Source organism: Equus przewalskii, chromosome 11 (genome assembly GCF_037783145.1).
Source record: "Equus przewalskii isolate Varuska chromosome 11, EquPr2, whole genome shotgun sequence".
In the NCBI taxonomy this organism is placed as follows: domain Eukaryota; kingdom Metazoa; phylum Chordata; class Mammalia; order Perissodactyla; family Equidae; genus Equus; species Equus przewalskii.
The window spans coordinates 21215088-21235903 of NC_091841.1; the positions used below are offsets into that span (position 1 = coordinate 21215088).

The 20816-nt window shown below is 46.1% G+C and overlaps 3 protein-coding genes across 15 annotated transcripts in view; 2 read left to right on the forward strand and 1 right to left on the reverse strand.

Annotated features, from left to right (window-relative positions):
• The first annotated feature begins 4414 nt into the window (after positions 1 to 4414).
• Positions 4415 to 5674, forward strand: LOC139074362 (olfactory receptor 10V1-like). The gene is given in 2 exon segments (XM_070564006.1): positions 4415 to 5234; positions 5237 to 5674. Coding segments are annotated over 2 exon segments (936 nt in total). The 5' UTR covers positions 4415 to 4453; the 3' UTR covers positions 5392 to 5674.
• Positions 5675 to 9334: 3660 nt separating this feature from the next.
• Positions 9335 to 14728, reverse strand: LOC103564925 (uncharacterized). Of its 5 annotated transcripts, XM_070564015.1 has the most exons (7): positions 13438 to 13548; positions 12960 to 13024; positions 12715 to 12820; positions 10837 to 10934; positions 10136 to 10154; positions 9874 to 10008; positions 9605 to 9748 (listed from the first exon to the last, which is right to left on the reverse strand). In XM_070564015.1, exons 3-7 carry the CDS (start codon positions 12741 to 12743, stop codon positions 9742 to 9744), a joined length of 288 nt encoding a protein of 95 aa, XP_070420116.1. In that variant the 5' UTR covers positions 12744 to 12820; positions 12960 to 13024; positions 13438 to 13548; the 3' UTR covers positions 9605 to 9741. The 5 variants fall into 5 exon arrangements, 2 of the variants coding, with proteins under 2 accessions (XP_070420116.1, XP_070420117.1); XM_070564016.1 differs by lacking the exon at positions 13438 to 13548 and having other exon boundaries at positions 12715 to 12817; positions 12960 to 13086; XR_548184.2 differs by adding an exon at positions 11038 to 11126 and having other exon boundaries at positions 9335 to 10154; positions 10881 to 10934; positions 12715 to 14728.
• The window catches only part of STX3 (syntaxin 3), a 42921-nt gene continuing 36461 nt past the window's right edge, over positions 14357 to 20816 (forward strand). For all 9 annotated transcript variants that reach the window (XR_011523897.1, XR_011523900.1, XR_011523895.1 and 6 more), the window contains exon 1: positions 14357 to 14491. Coding sequence is in view for 4 of the 9 variants with exons in the window: in XM_070564008.1 (XP_070420109.1) it covers positions 14462 to 14491 (30 nt within the window). In the remaining 5 variants the exon portion in view is untranslated. The remainder of the gene's footprint in view (positions 14492 to 20816) is intronic.

The window sequence follows — 20816 nt, forward strand, 5'->3', positions numbered from 1 at the left end:
TTCCAGGAGCTATGGTCTAATGCACAGTCATAACTTTGGGAACCATGTTCATTAAATTTGTAGATGATGGTGGGAGAAATTGATTATTTGTTGGAGTAAAGAAATGGAATTCTCCATAAGATCTCAATGCTCTAGAAGGATGAGCCAAATCTAAAGGGTTGACTCCAAGAAGAGAGGAGTTTAAAGAAAAAAAGAGCTGAAGAAAGGAAGGAGGGAAAGAAGAGTCAATATACAACACACTCAGCTGAAGTCAAGAGTGCAAAATGTCTGGAAATGGACAAACAAACAGAAGGTTTAGCACAATCTTTCTCATTGGCAAGAGTGCAGCTTTTCTGTCCATATCCAGACATTCATCCTGGTTCCCACAATTACTGGTCGTATAACTAGGGGTGTGTTGTGGAACTTTAGTTGCTTGTCTCTCAAATGGGAATTTTAGAAATCAAAAACAGTTTTATAAATAAAATAAATAAACACATATTCTTTACAGAACACTTGAAAAGTGGAGAAAAGCGTGAAGAAAATGGTAATCTCCCATTTCTCTCAAAAACAACATTAAGAGTTTGTTATTTCCTTGCAGGCTGGTGAGATGATTGGTGTCACGCTATGGATGCAACTTTGCCTTTTCATTTTCTTCACTTAATATTATATTATAAGCACTTTCTCACTTTATCGAACCTCTTAATTATAACAATTTTACTGGAATTTATACTTCATTATATGAATATACCTCAGTGACTGGAACCTTACCTTGTGTTAAGCATTCATTTTGTTTCCTTTTAGAAAAATTATTAGTAAAGCGTATTGCACATGCCTTTATGCATTTGGTGTCATAGTCCAGACTCTTTCCTCAGGATGGCGCCTTCAAGGTGAGAATACTGATTCAATGCAATAACATTTAAAAACTGTTTTTGAAAATTGCTGACTTTCTCTCCAGAAAGGATATGCCCCTTTAGCATCAGATAACTAAAATCAAGAGGACTACTTCTACTTCGAAAGTACTGAGTATCAGTCACTGGCATTGACAGAGCCTCAGTAAATGTCCAGCATTCACGTCAATACAGAGTTATACAGCGCCCAGGGCGCTGCTATGCCCCAGGCATCAGTGAAGAACAAAACCCCATCGGTCCCTGCCCACGCGGAGCTTAGAGCCCATGGATGAGACAGAAATTACCAAGTGAACACAGAGGCAAACACATCAGCAAAGAGATGGTGAGATCTCTGGTTATAGATAGTAGTTCTCTTCCTTGAGCCTGACTTGTCCCCTGAGTGTTTAATTCACAGAGATCAAATATTTGGGGTAGAGGGTGTGCTGGGCATCTTAACTTACCCTGCATAAAGAGAGAGGCAGGCAGGTGTGTGCTCCTGATGCCGCTCCCAGAAAAGGAATTAAGATTCTCAAAGAACAATGGTTTTGGAAACTTCTAGATGAGAATCTTCCTACCATGAAGCCACCCATCTTCCAACCCTCCTACTCTTCATAAAGCTGTGACAAACAGATGACAGTACAGAGGCAGAAGCATTTAGGAAAGGAAAGAAAAATTTGACTTGCAAAGCAAGCAGGGAGTCAGACTTTAAAAGGATTGGCTTGCCAGATGCAAACACAACAAATATTCAAAGGACAAAACTGCAAGTTAGCAAGGATATTAAGGTAAAATTATTCTGTTTATGGTGTAAAACAACAACATCCTTACATGGTTATCATATTTGCAAAGGTCATGACATATCTTCAGACATCAACACAGCAAAAATATATTTGTTTGGGGGTCCAAAACCAGTCAGGGGGATCCCATTAGTTTTGCTTTAACTCAGGGTGCAAAGTATTTCTCCCCCTTACTGTGGCACGTGAAGTTCTTAATCATTGGAAGGTCAGTTTCCATTTCTGGGGTAGATGTGGTGTGGTGTGTGTCTGTAGTTTGGATGTGTAGTTTTGGCTACCACATAAACTTGCCCTGAAATCCTTTCCTACCGATCCCTGCAGAGGAAAGAAAACCAAATGAAGAGATTCTAAAATAAATTGAAAGATAAGATTCTTTTTCTGTATGTGTTCAACAATCACCTATTAAAACCTTCTGTATCCTAGTCATGATGGACAGGAGTTGGCATTTAAGGTTGGGACCATTTACAGAGCAGAGGGCAGAATTAAGGGTGCCTATAGGGATGGTGAGGCACTCAGGGACTAGCAGTGGTCAAAGCTGTTTCCACCCTTGGGCCTGAAGTGACAAGATGAGGGAACTTTGTTATTGGAGCCAGCAAAACCTGGAGCCATGGAGGATGGGCCACCCAACCAGAACTGTGGTGGTAGAGGGAGGATGGGTAGTGGTTGTGTGTGTGTGTGGTAAACACCCTACCTCTCTTTATGCTACCCTTTATTCTCCTCCAAGTAGCTCTCGTTGGCCAAATGCAACCAGAAGCAACAGGGTGAGGGAGTCTGGCTGATGCAGTCCTACGTGACCAGCCTGCCATGGGGCAGAGCAGGGTGGAGAGTGGATCTGGGTGGCAGACCTAGAATAATCAACAAAACGTTCCCTTTGTGAACCACCAAGAGGAAGAACAGTCTCTGAAAGTGATGGAAACCGAGTGTCCGGAGAGGTAGGAAGAGAATCTGGGTAGAATAGTATAACAGATGCCATGGGTGAGGAATTTCAAGAACAAGTGTGTAGCTAACAGCCTTAAATGCAACAGAGATCAAGTCAAAAGCAGCAACTGGATTCAGTAATTTGGGACTTATTGGTGACCTTCATTAGAGCCGTCAGAGAGAGTAAGATGGAAACTAGATAGGCTGTGGTAAAAGAGGGGAACAAGTGCAGATATTGGAGATAAGGGAATAACTTCTGGAGCAAGTCCCAGAAGAAGCAGGAGGCACTGAGACCATTAGCTTTGCAGAGAAGAAGGGACATGTCCACAGAGGCATAAGGGAATGTGTTATGGATGTATGGCTAGGCAGAGAATGTTATAGGTCCATAGGTAGTGAGAATGATGATGAGTTGCCTCCAGGAAACTTCTGTCATTTTTTCTGTGAAGTTGGAGGCCGGTCATCTACTGAAGTAGGAGTTTGCAGAAGAGAGGACCAGGGAATTTTGCATTAGTCTTGTTGGGACTAGAAAGAGGAGCTGACTCATAGGACTGAGGACAGTGTTGGGGTTGATAATGCCACTCTATCCCTATGTGGTAACAGTCAGCAGAATTTTGTGATCTTCTTTAGTCATGTTCAGCCTGGAATAGAGATGTTGGCTATTAAGAGGGTAACAGGGTGGGCATAATGTCATGGAGCCAAGGATGGTGACAATATTGGCAAAAGATTAATGGAAGAGATGGCCCACAGGTCTCCGTTGGACAGGTCAGGGAGTAAAGCTGGAAGGGAGCTTATCTAAGAGAACTGGAGACATCGAGGTGGTCTTGAAAATGTGGAAGAAGAATACTATTCATGATTATTGCTAACATTTATGGAGAACTTACGAGGGGCCAGACACATTTACTTCTTACAACCATCTCAAGAGTTGTGCCCCATAGTTATTTTTAGAGATGAAGAGATTCAAGCAGAAAGCTTCAACACATTGCTCAGGATCATACCACTGGTCACTGGAAGATTATGGACCAGAAACTAGACATTTTGACACCAGAGGCTGTGCTATTGACAATCAGGCAAGGGATTAAGGGAGTAGAGATATTCAAGGTCTCAGAATGGTATGCTGCGGCTTAAGATTTCAGTGCTGTCTTGAACAGATATTTGTACACCAATGTTCTCAGCAGCATTGTCCACAACAGTCAAAAGGTGGAAACAACCCAAGTGTCCATGAACACATGAATGGATGAACAAAAGGTAGTATACACTCACAATGGAATATTATTCAGTCATAAAAAGGAATGCAATTTTGATATTTACTACCACATGGATGGACCCTGAAAACCTTATGGTTGGTGAAATAAGCCAGACACAGAGGACAAATATTGTGTGATTTTAGTTATATGAGTTACCTAGAATAGGCAAATTCATAAAGACGCAAAGCAGGATAGAAGTTACTAGGGGCTGAGAGGAGGAGATAACGGGGAGTCACTGTTTAACAGGTACAGAGGTTGTGTTGGGGATGATAAAAAAGTTTTGGGTATAGATACAGTTGATGGTTACACAACATTGCCAATGTATTTAATATCACTGAAGTGTACACTTACACATGGCTAAAATTATAAACATTATGGTAATGTATATTTTACCACAATTTTAAAAAAAGATTTCAATGATGAACTACTTCTAGGTGATTACAAGAATGAAAATTGTTGTAAGAGTGAGTTTGTGAATTTAGACTGGAGGTAAAGATGGTTGGGGTTGAGGAGATGAAAGAAGGGTGAGGCCAGGAGCTGAATGGGTCATCCTGCGGGAAGCACTGTGTCCTGACTTTTATCTATCCTTAGGAGGCAGTGCCTGTGCCATTAGCAGGCCCAATGCATTGAATACATGGAGGATGCAAACCAAACTGGGATGATTCACTTCCACTTCCGCCCCTTCTCCAAACTCCCCGACGTGCAGATGCTGATCTTCGTGACCTTCCTGATTATGTACCTGGTCAGCATCAGCGGCAACGTCTCCATTTCTCTCATCATCTGGATCAACCATTCTCTCCACACCCCCATGTACTTCTTCCTGGCCAACTTGGCAGCTCTGGAGGTCTGCTACTCTTCCACCATTGCCCCTCTGACTCTGGCCAGCATCCTGTCCCCAGAGAGAACCCTCATCTCCCTGCCTGGCTGTGGCACCCAGATGTTCTTCTTCATCTTCCTGGGTAGCGCTGACTGCATTCTGCTGGCCATCATGGCCTATGACCGGTTTGTGGCCATCTGTCACCCTTTGCATTACACTCTCATGATGAGCTGGTGGTTGTGTGTTCAGCTGTCCCTGGGATCTCTGATGCTTGGGTTCATCTTGGCCGTGCAGCTGACTGTGCTCATCTTCCAACTCCCCTTCTGTAGCAGCAAAGAAGTCAGCCTGTTCTATTGTGATGTCCTCCCTGTCATGAGACTGGCCTGTGCAGATACTCATGTCCATGAGGCCACTCTGTTTGTGGTCAGTGTCACTGTCCTCACCATCCCCTTCCTGCTGATCACTCTGTCCTATGCCTTCATTGTGGCTGCCATCCTGAAGATCCACTCTGCAGAAGGGAGGCAAAAGGCCTTCTCCACCTGCTCCTCCCACCTGACTGTGGTCGTGCTCCAGTATGGATGTGGAAGCCTCATCTACTGTGCCCCAGCTCCAGCTACTCTCCGGAGAGGGGCCAGGTAGTGTCTGTGGTTTACACATTCATCACCCCTGTGCTGAACCCCTTGATCTATAGCATGAGGAACAGAGAGCTTAAGGATGCTTTGAAGAGAGCAATGATGAGTTTTCTGTTGCCCTAAACACAAGGAACACCCTGGATGTCCCGCTAGCACGTTGCTGGGTAGAGACAAGTGGGTATGCTCTCAGAAAGACGAGGAGATGAGTGCTAAGAGGTCATTTTTTGTACTGTTTCTTCTTCCTGGTTATGTTATTTCTGAAAAGTCATTTTTCTTTTCTCAGCCTCAGATTTCTCATCTCTCAAATGGGGATTAAAATACCCACAAGACGTATATTTTGGGGCAGTTGTGAGGATCAAAAGATACATAAGTAAAAATACTTTGTGACTTTTAAAGGGAGATGCAGCAGTGAAGGTTGTTATCACTGTCCTCATCATCATGTGTAATGTCTGTGTTCTCCCTTGGACTTGTCTCCAGATGTAGTTCTCAGGTACTCATCAGGCCTGAACATTGCACCTTCTGGGCAGGGGCGGAGCCAAGAATAGGATGCAAATGAAACTGGGACCGCCCCAACCACTCTCTCATGATTCCCATGGTGTAAATGCTGAGTTTATGTCTTTTTGAATTATTTATCTTTAATCCTAAATTCTCTTCCAGGGAAAGGTGATGGGGAAAGCACTGGAGTTTAAAAGTTTGCGTGGTTCTCTTTTCTAACCTCTTATACCTGGAGCTAATACACCTCCATCTCAATCTCTGACTTTGTTATTAGTCTGCCTCTGCATAACTCTCTCCATGCCTCTGTCCTCCCTATCCTCCTCCTCATTCTCTGTCCCTCACAAAGACACAGACACACACACACACAAACACACTCACATATCTCATATTATCCCTTTCTGTCTATCCCTGTTGAGATGGTCTGAATGCTTGAGTCCCCCCGCCCCCCCAATTCATATGTTGAAATTCTAATGTCCAATGTGATGGTATTAGGAGGTGGGGCCTTTGGGAGCTGCTTAGGTCCTGAGGGGTGAGTTGTCAGGAACGGGATTCGTGCTCTTATGAAAGAGACCCCACAAAGCTCCCTAGCCCATTCTGCCATGTGAGGATACAATGAGAGGGCTGCGACCTGGAAAAGGGCCTTCATCCAACTATGCAGGCACCCTGATTGCAGACTTCCAGCCTCCAGAACTGTAAGAAAGAAATTCCTGTTGTTTATAAGCCACTGTCTATGGTATTGTTATAGTATCCCAAATGGACTAGTTATATACGCATGGTATGAAAACATTTGTTAATTTAGCATCTCTGGGTAGGAGAAAGGTCATATTGGTTCAAATGTGGATTCAGGTAGAGCAAAGCTAATTCTACAAAGACAAACCTTGACTGGGTACAGTGAGGAGGGGAAGGACTCATTAATGTGACTCTGAGTAGCTGGGTGATCATTTTCATGATGATCATTTGTCTCCAGGCAACGCCATCAGAGCATACATGGTTTACCATCTCTTTGTCGGGTAGAGGAAGCTCATCCCTTCTTCTGCCCCTTGATTTATTCTGCCCAAGTGATTTATTCATTCAACAAGATGGTAGACAATTATTTATTGAACTCTACTATGTACTACGCACCACATGTGGCAGATGGAGCAGGAAATGGAAAGGTAAGTAAGAGGCAGCTGCTGCCTTGAAGGAATTGAAAAGTCTGATGAGATATAAGAACATAAACCACGATTACACCAATGGCCGAGTGATAACAATGCTAGAAGCTTCCAGAGGAGGGACAGTGAAGGGAATCAAGGCAAGTTTGGTGGGGGAGGTGGCATTCAAGCCGCACCGTGACAGGTCTCCTGGTCTCCGGGTGTGCAAAGAGAAACAGGAAAGGCATTTCTGAAGGAGGGAACTGAAGGGCACAGGAACAGGGAGTCTGCTCTCTGTGCCTCTGTTTCCTTATCTGGAAAAGCTTAAAAAGTGATAAAACGTATTTTTCTTTTTTTCCTCTGAGTCACAGGCCTAAAAGATGGAAACTATGACCAGAATTCATATTATATAGAACTGAAATGTCACCTTCTTCCTTTCAAAAACAAGAACCTAAAAGGATCATCTTTGCTTCGCTTGCAGACACTTGCTGCCGCTCCCATGTTCTAATGCAACATTCTATAGCTCAGCGCTATCTGTAGGGCACTGGTCCTGTCAAATAACAGGTGTTTGAAGGGACTAAACATTATATGGTCAAACAAGTGTGAAGAATCCTGTGCTGATCAACTAAAACTAGTTGTCGACTAGCAGGTTTACTCAGTGCCTGTAACTTGCAAACGTGCAGTCATGACTTTCTAAGAGGAAGGATGCATTTCACCATGTTTTCTGAACTCTGTCACCACCAAACTCTTTTACTCCTTGGAGTGTCTCATGAAATGTTTTATCCTGTTGAACTTACTTTGAAAATGCTGCCTTCACTGAGGCTGAGTCTCGAGAGGGTTATTTCACTGGTGGTTGAAATATTCCGGGCATCTTTCAGTTCTCCATGCTGTCTGAGAAAATAATGTAGTTATCATGGGTTAGTAGGCTTCTTTTCAAGTGGCTGAATAAAGGAATTAATTATTGCCATAAAGTAACTCATTGTTACAAAAACCCATGATATGCGTATTGTTATTTTTTCTGCTTGCAGATAACAAAACTGAGACAGGGAGGTCAACTAACTTTTTGAGGTCACACAGGGGGTAAAGGTAGAACCAAGATTTGATCTGGGCGGTTTGGTTTCAACACCTGGGCAGGAAACCACACCTCTCCCAGCATGCTATCAGTATCCTAAGAGAGCTTGGGACAATCACCCGATTTTTCTGTGCTTAATTTAATTCATGACAAAATGCGGATAATAATATCTACTCCATCTCCCCAAGTTATTGTGAGATCTTGAAGAACAAAAAAAAAAGAAAAACTGTAAAAGTACAATAAAAGATTCAGCATGGTCATTTAAACATCCAAATGGAGAAATACACTTGAGGGCTTATTTTCTTAACTACAAAACGTTGAAAGCCATAACTATTCAATTGCCTTTCACCGGCGCTCCATTGTGTTCACCCTGTCACTCGCAGCAGGTGTTGCAAACAACAGACGTGTCTTCTGCAGCTCAGAAGCAACAGCAGGCTTCTGCGCATGAGGCTCCCCACTGCATCTTCCCACGTCCTTACCAGGCTCTGTAGAGTCCACCATGAGCTTTAGGGCTCCAGGGATTGAGGAATTTGTATAAAAATAAGAACATATTTACACGGTGCAAAAATTATTTATATTGTTAAATCATAGCCCTAGGTATATGCAGATTCATGTTAGGAAAACCTCTGAACAACATGATATAAAACATCTTTATAAACAAAACCTATTATTTTAAACACAATTCAGTGACATAGAGTTCATCCTTCAAGACACATGGAGTTGCAATTGCATTTAGTTTAAGAGCCAGGATCCAGGAAGGATCTTCTTTCTTCCTTAGGGAGAGAAGCGTCTCTAGGGAGCACGTGTATATATGTGTGTGTGTGTGTGTGTGTGTGTGTAAGTAGCCAACTATTCTTTCTCTACTCTCCAGATGTTTGCAGCGCATCTACGTCCTGAAAGGTGAATGCTATAATACCCGGTCATGGTTCTCAAGTAGTTCATGGTCTAGCCAAGGAGACAGATGTGTAAGCCACTAGGTATAAGACAACACAGGGTACACTTTAAAAAGAGATCTGAACAAGTGATTTTGGGGGTGGGTGGGCAGAGAGGCCAAGGAGACAACCTGAGTGAACTAGAGAAGGCTTTGGTCTTGAAGGAGGAGAAGGGATTTGCCAGACATGAAACGGGAAAAGGACATGTGAGGCAAGGATAGTTGGGAAATCCTGGGCACAACAGGTTCGGAGAAGAGGTGAGGGTTTGATGAGGCTGATGCTTGGGCCATGTGTGTCAGGGACGAATAGTCCATGGGACTGGGGCCAGACTGGGCAAGGGCTTGCATGCTACTCTAAGGAGAGTCTGGACTCTCTATTCTTTGTAACGAGAAGCTACTGATAAATTTTAATCAGAAGAAAGACACAGCAAAGACATATTATAAGAACGGTCGTTTAATAAATTTAGTAAACATACCCCGAGTGCCCAGTATGTTTTGGCCCTATGCTTGGGTCTGGGTCCACATCAGTGAAGACAAGAGACAAGGTGGCTGTCCTCACAGAGCTTACAGAAGGGGCAGGAGGCAGACCAGTGGCTAGGTAATGACATGCTGTGGTGGGGGCTATGATGGAGAAGTCCAGGGTGTCACAGAGGCATGCTTGAAGGACCATTAACTCAATCCTGGAGGGTAAAGCATCTACTCTGAGGCTTGGAGAATGGGTCAGAGCTGTCCAGGTCTGACACGGGATGAAAGAGCAGATTTGAGCTGTGTCCTAGGGAGCCACTGAGATGGCTCCTGGTCTTCATTCCGTCGTGTAATCCCCTCACCTTGAGTGTGAGCTGAACCTAATGACTTTTTTTTAATGAACAGAATATGACAAAAGAGACAGGATGCCACATCTGAGGTCAGATTGCAAAAACATTTTGGCTTCCATCCATCTCTTTCTCTGTCTTTCTCGTTCTCTCTGTTTTTCTCACCTCCTTGCTCTGATGGAAGCCATCTGCCATGTTGTGAGCTGCCCTACAGAGAGGTCCACACGGCAAGGAACTGAGGACAGCCTCCAGCCAATAGCCAGCACGGAACCAAGTCCAACAGCACCTGAGGACTGATTCCTGCCAACAACCACATGAGTGACCTTGGAAGCAGATCCTTCCACAGTCAAGCCGTGAAATGAGGCTGTAGTCCCAGCTTAGACTTTAATTGTAGTCTCGTAAGAGATCTTGAAACAGAGGCACCCACCTAAGCTGCACCTGGATTCCTGAATCACAGAAACGATAAGATAATAAATATTTAATGTTTCAAGCTGCTAGGTTTCAGGGCAATGTGTTATGCAACAATAAAAATCTATTACAAACTGTAAGAGGGGGAAAACTGCAAGTCAGGAAGTTTATTCTCTGTCTTAGTTATTCTCTATCCCCCCCTGCAGTGGGGAAGAATTGCTGTAGGGGGACAGAAAGCCTCTTCCCCTCAACTCTCTAGCTTCTCTTATTTCTTTCTACTGAACACCACACCCTGGAGACACTGCTTCGATGTACACCAGGCAGACAGTGGTCTCACCTGCTCCACAGCAGCCCCTGAGGTCATGAAGAGGTAGGGCTCAGTCCTTTCCTCCAGTGAGGAAGAAACAGGCTTAGAGGCAGGAAAGACAGGGAAGCGGAGCCCCCACATCCCAGGATTCTGTCTTTGGTTTGTTCGTAAAGGTGAAATGAAGTGTTGGCTGGTTTATCTATGACCCAGATACGAACCCCTGAATTAATCCTGACTATGTTTAATGGGGAAACAGGCCACACTAAGACCTAATGGGTGGGAAACAGAGTACCACAGAAAAATGAAACTACATCAGACAGAAGCGGCTCCTGCTGAGCCTGGAGCCTTAAGTCACTGTCCACCTACGTGGAGACCCTATAGTGCACTTGAGTCATTATCAGAGTCTTTCTTACCAGCCCAAGGACTCCCCTCACCCGGGTCCCTTGTCCCACAGCACCTGATTTTCTTCAGTTTATTGTACACAACTTGCAAGTAGAACCCAGACTTCTGCCTGTCAGGAAAGAGCAAATATTAATAGGTTAATATGAAATTAACAATATAAGGTTCATACTTAATAGAACTTTTAAAGAAGGCTTGAAGTCTAGAATAACTACCTTCACATAGAATGCCAGAATAAAAGTACTCTGCTGATGCTTCCCCGCCTGGGTTCCTGGATCCAGCTGCAGTTAAAGGGCTCTTTCTCCTGTTTCCAATGTTTAAAAAGTTTAAAGGGGGCTGGCTGAGTGGCGTAGTGGTTAAGTTCTCAGGCTCTGCTTTGGCGGGCCTGGAGTTTGTGGGTTTGGATCCTGGGTGCAGAGCTATACCACTTGCCAAGCCAAGGTGTAGTGGCGTCCCACATACAAAATAGAGGAAGACTGGCACAGATGTTAGCTCAGGGACAATCTCCCTCAAGCAAAATGAGGAAGATTGGCAACAGATGTTAGCTCAGGGCCAATCTTCCTCACCAGAAAAAAAAAAAAGTTTAAGGAATCATATAGTCATTTCTGTTATGGCCACATAGGCTAATCAAAAGATCATTTTTTTTTTCTTCGTGGAAACATTCTCTCATAGGAAACCAAATTTTTTTCTGTTTCTCAGTTTTATTGGGATACAATTGACATATAACATTGTATTGGTCTAAAGTATACAATGTAATGATTTGATATCTGTACATATTGTGAAATGATTACAGTAAGTTAAAACACCATCACCACACAGTTACAAATTTTTTTCTTGTGATGAGAACTTTTCAGACCTACTCCGTTAGCAACTTTCAAATATACACTACAATATTGTTAATAGTCATCATGCTGTACATTACATCCATAGATATTTTTACCTTTTGAACACCTTCACCCGTTTTTTTGTCCCCTCTCTTCCCCCCTCTGGCAACCACCAATCTATTTGTATCTATCAGTTTGAGGAAACCAAATTTCTTATTACCTAATAAATATATTTTGTTAGGGATATGGAATCTTTCAAAACAAGAGACCCATGAATGCAAATAAAGCATTTATGATATTCTCGATCTTGAAAAGCCTGCGAATCATAGTGGGAGCAGCCCCCTTATTTGACGGGTGAGAAAATAGTTTGCGTGATCAAGTGACAGCTATTTTGTGGCAGAAACTCTGCGTCTAGAAATCAGGCCTCCTTGCTATGTGTCCAGCAATTGTCCTCCTGTCCCATAACAACTCTCCCTTCATGGAAAGCCCATCTTGTGAAGGACAGACTAAATTTCTTAAACGTTTAGAGAGAGGCAGGAAGCAAGAAATAGCAGTGGAAGTTACAGGGAGGAAAATTTTCATTGCGTTTAACAAAAAACTTTTTAACAACAGTAGTAACTGTTTAACTACATTGGGAATGTCTGGAAAAACTGCGAAAAAATTAAAATGGCAAAAAAAAAAAAAAAGATTACCAGGTGTCTATGGCATACTACGCTTTGTCCAATGCCCCTTTCTGGGTTATCTGATTTTATAAAAGTCTGTGCCTTTGATGGTCTTGTGGCTTTTTTACAATTCTGTAAATTGTAGAAAACTGACAGTAATACACATGAAATGCAAATGAAATTCTTCTGATGGAGATGCAATTGATCTGCCCCCTGCTACGGAAGCCAGTTTTACATTTATTAACACTCATTTCAGGCTTCCAGATTGCCTATACCGCTCTTTGGATTCTGCTCTGAACCCAATACAGGGTTTCCTCATTACTTCATAAGTTAAACAAAATCTCTGATGTGTGTTCATTTTATAATTGTATGAGAGTCATGATTTTACCCTTTTAAAAACAATTACCTTTTCCCAGGAGGACTAGGATGTTCCATCCCGGGATGTGTTCCGGCAGAGGCTGAATGGCCATCCTTGATCCTTACTCCCGATTCGTACTGCCCTTTTCAGACTTCTAACGTAAAGAGTTGTTCACATAGCTGTCTCCCTCAGGAGAATCTCTTTTCCTGAAGCGCGAGGACCTAGCTATCCAGACTAACGAAAATTTGTTATGGGAAGCAGGGGTGGGGGGACAGGATTTCTGATTTACTCACCTTTTCCACTTACGACCACCAGGGGGCGAAGAAGCCTTCCCTTTACTAAGGACCGGAGACTCCACCTAGCGCGCGCATAGGGTAGAAGGAAGTGTGCAGGACTAAAGTACGAGGATTAGGGCTGAGAAGGGCAGGGTTTCAAGGGCTCCACCGCGTACGGACAGTATTTTTATGGGAGGGGATGAAGTCAGCACCGAGCACACACTGAGATCGCAGAAGAGGGCAAAGTTCTGTTAGAATTACGAAAATATTTACAGCCCTTTAACTTGAATGCATACAGCACGTTCTTTTCCTGAGTATTGAATCGTCGTACAGTCTCATTTATTGAGCGTCACTCTCTGCTGGATATGTCATTTGTTCCCAAGAAAGAACACAAATAAGGAAGAAGGAAGAGAGGGTAGGGGTGGGGAGAGGAGAGGGGTTAAGAGGGAGGGGCAGCGCGAAGAACCCGCCCACGTTTTCAGAAGGTACAACCCACCTGGGATCTTTACACCACGTAGCAGAGGAGAACGGCTTAAGCTTTCCTACACAAACATCTTTATCTCACAACCCTGCTCTATAGGTGACGAATCAGTCATTCCTCTATCACACAGGTCTCACAGCAAACTGTGAAGTGGGTACTCTGATTTATAGATGTGGAAGCGGGGTCCCCTAGAGAAACTTTCCCAAAGTTGTACAAATTGCTAGTGGCAGGTGTTCTGACTTCAACACAGAACTGCTCGCATTTCTCAGCGGGGTCCCAATTGCCAACATCAAGAAGCCCAAATTCTTCGTCCCAGCCTGCCCCGTCCCACCTCATCTCCAGTTACTTCCTCTGGAAAAACCCTCTTCCAGCTCCAATATGCAGTCCCCTAGACAGTACAAATTCCATGACTTGCAGTGCCCTTCCTCCAGGCAGAATTAGAATTAGCTCTTTCTCCCACTTATTATAGCTCAATCCACAATGTCTGAGTGTTCTTTGTTTACGGGACGTTGTCCGCGCCTAGCAATGAATGAGTCTGTTGAGGCTGGATCCCAGCACAGAGCCTGGCGCAGGGAGTGAATGGCTGTCGAAGGGGAAGGGTGGAATTGAGGTCCAACAGACCCCCTCGCTCTTCCTCGGCCCAGCGGCGGGATCTACCAGGGCTGGGCTCTCTCCCCGGACTTCTCCGGTCCCAGGAGGCACCCAGCGCTGGGGGAGGGGAGTGAGAGCGCCCCTGGCGGCGGGGCGCGGGCCCTTTAAGCAGGGGCGCGGGGCGCGGCGCAGGTGAGGGGCGGGCCGCCGGGCGGCTGAGCGTGCGCGCCGGCGCCGGCCGGGAGGCGGATTTGGAGCGCGCGGCGCCGGCGGGGCCCAGGGGGCGGCGCGGCGGAGCTTCTCGCGGCCTCGGACGCTCCTCCTCGCCGGCGGCCGCCGCCCGCCTCTGCCTGCGCCGCGAGCTCCCTCGCCCTGGCCGGGCCCGGCCGCCACTTCCGGCCGCTCACCTGGGACGCGCTCACCTGCCGCCGGGCGCCGGGGCTCCAGGATGAAGGACCGGCTGGAGCAGCTGAAGGCCGTGAGTCCGCCGCTCCTGGGGTGCAGCTGCGCGGCCGAGGGGCGTCCCTTCGCTCCCCAATCGGGGCCGGGCGCGAGGCCTGCCTTCCCCAAGTCCGGCCGCATCCCGCACCCTCCCCACCGTCTGCGGTCGTGCGCTGGGTGATTCCTGGCTAGGCTGCGGTTTCCCTGGATGACAGCTTCTCTCCGGAGCTGGGGTCCCCGGGGGGTGCTTGGGCCTGGCGGGATCCTCTGTGAGGTTAAGGGTCACATCACCACTTGGCCCCTGCTGCCTGGCACTGTGCCCAGGACCAGCCTTCTCCTGTCCGCCTTGTCTCTGAGCCCGGCTGCCTCCTCCCCCGGAGCAGCTCGGAGCTCCTGGGTGACCTCCGAGCTGTGAGCTGGTCACGTGCCGGGATGGTCCAGCTCCTCGCCATCCGACGGGCTATAATTATTAATTTCCCCCGCATCCTCGGGACAGCTGTGGTTAGGGCAAGAGATCTGAAGGTAGACCGCCTCCAGCCCTGCCGCACAAAAGCTGTAAAACCTTAGGCTGCTTATTCTTTTGAGCTTCTGTTTCCTTATCTGCCAGATGTTCATGGTCATACCTTATAGATTTGTTATGAGATCAAATGACGCAGTGACACTTGGTATAGACAAGTGTTAAACCTGAGTTTTTTGAGCTGGATAGTCATTGACTCATTCAACAAATAATTATTGAGTGCATTCTGTGGGGCAGGCCCAGTGCTAAGCCCTGGGGATTGGGTGACACAGAGTCTGTCTTAATGGAATTTAAAATCCAGCCCTTGATACAAAGTAGTCCATCTACTTGGAAGGTTGGTAGAAGTGCAGAAGCTTAGACTCCAGTTTGAACCCACAGAATCAGAATCTGATTATTCACAAATCTCCCCAGTGATTCAGGAGCACACTAAAATTTGGGAAGCGTGGGGCTGGATAGAACTGGGGTTGCCTTCTGGCTCCATGGCTAACTAGCTGTCCTTTAACCCCCGAGTCTAAGTTTTGTCATCTTTAAGATGCGTGATTGTGAGGACTAAAAGCAAGATAGCGTACAAAGCCCTTTGTATGGTGCATGACACATACAGGACTAACAGATGGTAAATGTTATGCTAATAACCATAAAAGCTCCTTGGAAAAATCCCCGGCCTCCTACAAGTGTGAGGGACTCCTGGGATGGTGTCACAATTGCTTTTCTTTCTCCTCCCTTGTTTTGGGCGAGACCTTCATGACCCTTTCACCTGCTCTGGGTAGTGGGGCGATGGGGAAGTAAGAGAAACAGAGGGACAGTTGCTGATTGTGGGGGGAGCCTCCCTGCCTCCTGCAACAACATCCCAGTTACAGGGTGGAGTTTATTGCTCCTATTTTTGTAGATGAGGAAACCGAAGCTCAGCCTGGGTGGGAGGGATACTGCAGGTCACAGAGCTGGTCAGGGCACAATCAGGAGAGGCACCCAGACTCTCTCCCTGAAGCACACTGGTTGGGAGGCAGAAAGGAAACGGAGAGTGGCTTTGCAGCTCTTCCCTGATCGGCACACTCAGCAGTCATAGAACAATGCAAAACCGAACAGCAGGCAGTGGCGGCTCCCTTCCTTTAGTTAGGAAATCCATTTCCGGAGGAGGATACTCCTTGGTCCCCTTCAATAGCAGATTGTCAACAAATAGCCAAGAGTTCTCCCTGAGCTTTGGGTTCCAAGGATTAATTCAGATTGCTGGGGAACCCAAGCAGTCCCTTTGCTCCTCCAAGCCTCGTTGGTACCTACTGTAAAGTGGAATTAATGCTCTGTGTCCTCCCTACGTTTCTTGGGGATGTGGTGGAAGTGAGACTATAGTCGGTGCTGTTATTATGGGAATGCTGTTCTGAAATCACCGGTGCTGCCCTAGTGCTTTGGAGCAGGGAGATGGGTGGTGACACTGTTCAAAGAGGACCTGGACTGCCGGTGCCAAGGGTTCTAATTGTGGCCCTGCCCCTTAATAGCTGCGTTCCTTTGTGTCGCTTTACCTCTCTGCTTCTCTATACCCCCTTTGTGAAACCAAGACTTCGGTTGATCTCAGAAGCCCCTTCTGGCACTAGTAAAATATTAATATTTCCAGAGAAAACTGTTGTTAAAGTTTATATGGATTTTGGTTTCTAGCCCACCTTCTGCCCCTGCCTCCCCTGCCCCCCTCCTCTGGCCCCCAGGAGAGAGATTGCCCTCTCTGCAACAAGATTACCATTTTCTCTCTGATTCCTTTTATCAGCCAAAGGCAAGACATTTGTTAACTTGCACCGAACCCATCTCACACTCTCACACTCGGCTGCCTGTGCAATCTCCTTCTGTGGGATCTTTCTAAACCCTGGGGGAGGGGAGGTGATAACAGTCTCCAGATGGCTGGAGGGCTGTCATGTGCAGATTAGCTTTGCTCTGTGTAGATACGAGAAGAAGATGTGAAGTTGATGTGTAGAAATGTGGACTCTGTAGAAAGCATTTTTACTGGTCAGAGCTGCCCGAGGATGGGATGGGCTGCCCGGAGAGCTGGGCTGGCTCCCTCCTCGAGCCTGGGAGGGAGGCAAGAAGCTTGCTAGGCTGTTGAATGATGTAGGAATTTGAGCATCTCCTTGAGGGAGGGGAGGCCACCAAGGAGATTTAAGGCCTCCATCCCTGAGGATGTGTGGTTCTCCAGAATGCTTCATTGTTTGTGAGCCTGTCCTGAGCACCGTGAGACTCCGAAGTCCGTAGGACTGAGGTGTCAGAGTTGCACCTGTAAAGTGGATCATCATACCTTCCCCATAGGGTCATCGTGAGGGTGGCAATCATCCACCACAGTAAATGTGAGTTCCGCAAACTCGACTTGCTGAGAGCAGCGTCCACACCGAAGGGCATGCTTTCCTGAGGCCGTGGTCATAAGACCTGACTCATCTTATCTCTTGCACTGCTCCTCCTGGCAGGCGTCCTCGGCAGCCTGCTTCTTCAGTGACGGAGGACAGACTTGCCTGGAATGTGCAGTGCATACACCCAGCCTATCTCATGAGGCGGTTCATGCTGATTTCTCACTAGTTGAACTTTGAATCTGCTGAGTTCAGACAATTCCTGTCCGCGGACTTCTTGCCTGGCCCTCTTTTCACTCAGCAAACATTTACTGAGCACCTGCTGTGCCCCAGGCCCTACAATGGTGCTGGGGTATAATGGTGATTAACACGTATTCCTGGACTTTAGGAAGTTCACGGTCTGCTAGGGAGACACACAAGAAACAGATACGATGAGAGCATCCTTGTGGTAGAAGCTACCACAGGAAGCCCCTGTTGGCTGGCCTCTGGGACATGGGGACAGGATTCCTGGGAGAATGGATGCTTGAGCTCAGGTTCCTCTTCAAATCCTTGTTAAGATTCAAGTCTAATCTTTTCAGATGCATGTAGAGTCTCCTAAGAAGAAAGGCAAGGATCCTGGGTTTTCTCAACCACTCTCCTTTTCGTGCTTCACATATATACCACTGTGAGTGCTTTTGGACCTCCTTGTGCTGGGCTTGCTCATCCTTATCCTTTTGACCTCATCCTGCTGGGCCTTATAGGCAAAATTATTATGTGAAGTCCTGATCTTTTGAGTAAATGGTCATATAGGGAAAACAAAGGGATGTATTTTATGAAAAAAGAACCCCCCAGATCAAAGATAGATAATGATAGATGAGAAGCCAGTGATGTATGGAAAGAGGTCAAGGACTTTGGACCCCCTTGGAGATTGACTTTTGGAGAACTGGAAATAATTTGGGATGTACTGGCCCCTCCAAGGCCAGTGCCCGTAGGGTCACACTAATGAAATCAATGGCCTGAGGCTCTAAAGGCCAGACTTCCTTTTTACTCTTTCTCTTCTGTCTTGTGTCTTGCATCCCAAAGGGCTTGTCCTTGGCCTCTTTCCCCATCTGGAGTTCTGGGATCTCTGTGGGATCAGAGTTCCTCAGGGTAATGGTTATAGCGGAACCCCATCAGAAACATGGAGCTATACTTCTCCTGTAAGGCTTGATTCATTCAATAAGTATACATTGTGCTCCTACTGTGTGCCAGGTGCTTTGGATCATAACCAAATCTTAATATCCCAACTTGAGACTCTCGTCATTGAGATTCAACTTGAGAGTCTTTTCACCCAGATTCCATCCTTTAGTGATAAGGTTTCTTACTAGTCGGTGATTTCTTCCTCACCTCTCCTCTCTCCCTGGGAGGACTCATTTGCTGGGATGGCTGTTTTGCTGTGAGCAGACGGGAAGCAGGGCTGAGATGAGGGTGATAGGGATTGAGTAGGGATTACAGACCCATCAGCCAGAGGCCAGAAGAGAACATGCTTGGATGAAAGAAGGGGATTAGTTTTATTTTTATTCCTGAGAGTGTGGGGGAGGCTGGGGGACTGCCCGGAGCTAAGGGAGAGATGCTTGTCCATGTTGATCTCTCTCCCTTTCAGTGCTCCTCTCCGCTTCTGTCAAAATTCCTACCCATCTTCCAAACTCATTCTTTACAGGTAATGCTCCCTAACTGCAGCCTAGAATATTCTCTCTCCATTCCAGCAGCCCGCATGGGCTGTCTATCACTTTCTAGCAAAATACCTTTCTTCTGTTGTCAGTTGGGTTTTTGGTTACCATGGAGTGTGCTTGAAATTACCTTCCATTTGTTTTTCTGTGAGTTGGACTCTTTGCCTCCTAGATCCTGTTGTCTTTAAGATCGATGGTTCTATTTGTTGTTGTCACCATATCAACTACAGTCACAATGACCATTTATTGAGCAGCTATTTGTTATCGGACAGGACGTGCGCTACGTGCCTGCCATTCCTTGTCTCTAATCCTCTCAGCCCTGCAAGGCGAGGCGTTGGTGTGTCTTATTCCCATTTTACAGGTAAAGGAATTGAGGTGCAGATTTGATTGAGATCCCCAGCTAGGAAGCGGTGGGATCATGAATTGATCATGGCTGTCTTGCTTTTTGACGTCACCCTACGCTATATTTGATCGTCTCCTCAACTACAGTTGGATGCTCCTTGCTGCGGTGGCAGAGAGGGTGTTCCTCTGGGGCCCCAGAGCCTAGTACTCTGCATGGCAATCATCTCTTCAACATTTGTCTGTTGACTGATCAACAACAGCTTGGCCCTTGCACGTCCCTTATTCATCATTAAGACTTACTCTTCCCAATCCATTCCCTGAGAGGTGGTAAAACTTTACCTGCCTGAAGTGCTGTATTTACTCAGGGAACCCATAAATTTGCTAACAAAGCCAGAGGTCACTGGTTCTGTCCTCAAGGACAAGGACCGATGAGTTCCAAGGCTTCTAACTGTACCTAAAACCCCAGCCCAATACATCAGGGAGGGTTGCCCCTGTTCAGAACGACAATGAAGGAGAAGATGTGGCTACTACAGTGAAAATCTAGCTACCCCATTCTTTTCCTGGCAAAATCTTATACATCCCTTAAAGCTCAGTTCCAGTGTCATCACTTCAGGGAAGCTTCCAGATCCCGAGCTGATAGCATTTACCATGCCTTCCCTGGGGCTTCCTTAAACTCTTTAATTTTTGGTGATATATAAAAGCAGCCACGTGATCTTGTCATTTCAGAAGCTGCCTGCCCTGTTGGGTCCTACTCTCTGAGAAAGCACAGACCCCTCATGCCTCATTCCCTGTGTCTTTTCACTTCCCAGCCCACAGCCGGGAAAGCTGTAAACCCTGCCATCCAGTAGATGAATGGGGATATTCTGCAAATGAACTTACCTGGAGATTCTGTAGTCCCCCAGGGGCCTTATCTCCAGCCACCTTTATACCAGGCTGCAACTTCCTCCCCTCGCCACCCGCTCGCTCCCTGTGAGGTCAGCCTGTTTTCTGGCATTGGCCCGTTTCCATGGCGATGTTCCCCAGTCTCTGTCTGGAGACTGTGAGTGAAGTTCAACCCCTATTTAGGGAGATTAGTGGAGCGTATGCTGTCTGGGTCTGTTTAGCTCTCTGGGTTAGGGCGACTTGGTCTGGCCTCAGATTTGCTTTTTCTTTTTTTTTAATAAGCTTTTTATTTTAGACTAATTATAGATTTATAGAAAAGTTACAAAGATAGTACAGAGTTCCTGTCTGCCCCTCACCCGGTTTCGTCCATTGCTGACTTCTTCCATTATGATGGTACATTTGTCAAAACTGAGAAACTGGTATTGGTTCTGTTCACTAATCTCCAGACTTTATTTGGATTGTACTCGTTTTTCCACGAATGTCCCTTTTTCTCCTCTAGGAGCCAATCCAGGACACCCCATTGCCTTTAGTTGCCATGTTTCCTTAGCCTCCTCTGGCCTGTGACAGCCTCTCGATCTTGTTTTTCCTGACCTTGTCTATAAGGCATCTGGT

What these genes read in the sequence shown, in the direction of transcription:
- LOC103564925 (XM_070564015.1), bottom strand. Translation starts at nt 12,743, where the DNA reads ATGGAACATCCTAGTCCTCCTGGGAAAAG. An exon ending in CCTAGTCCTCCTGGGAAAAG is followed by an intron (nt 10,935 to 12,714) that starts GTAATTGTTTTT and finishes CTTTCCTGACAG; the next exon opens with GCAGAAGTCTGGGTTCTACT.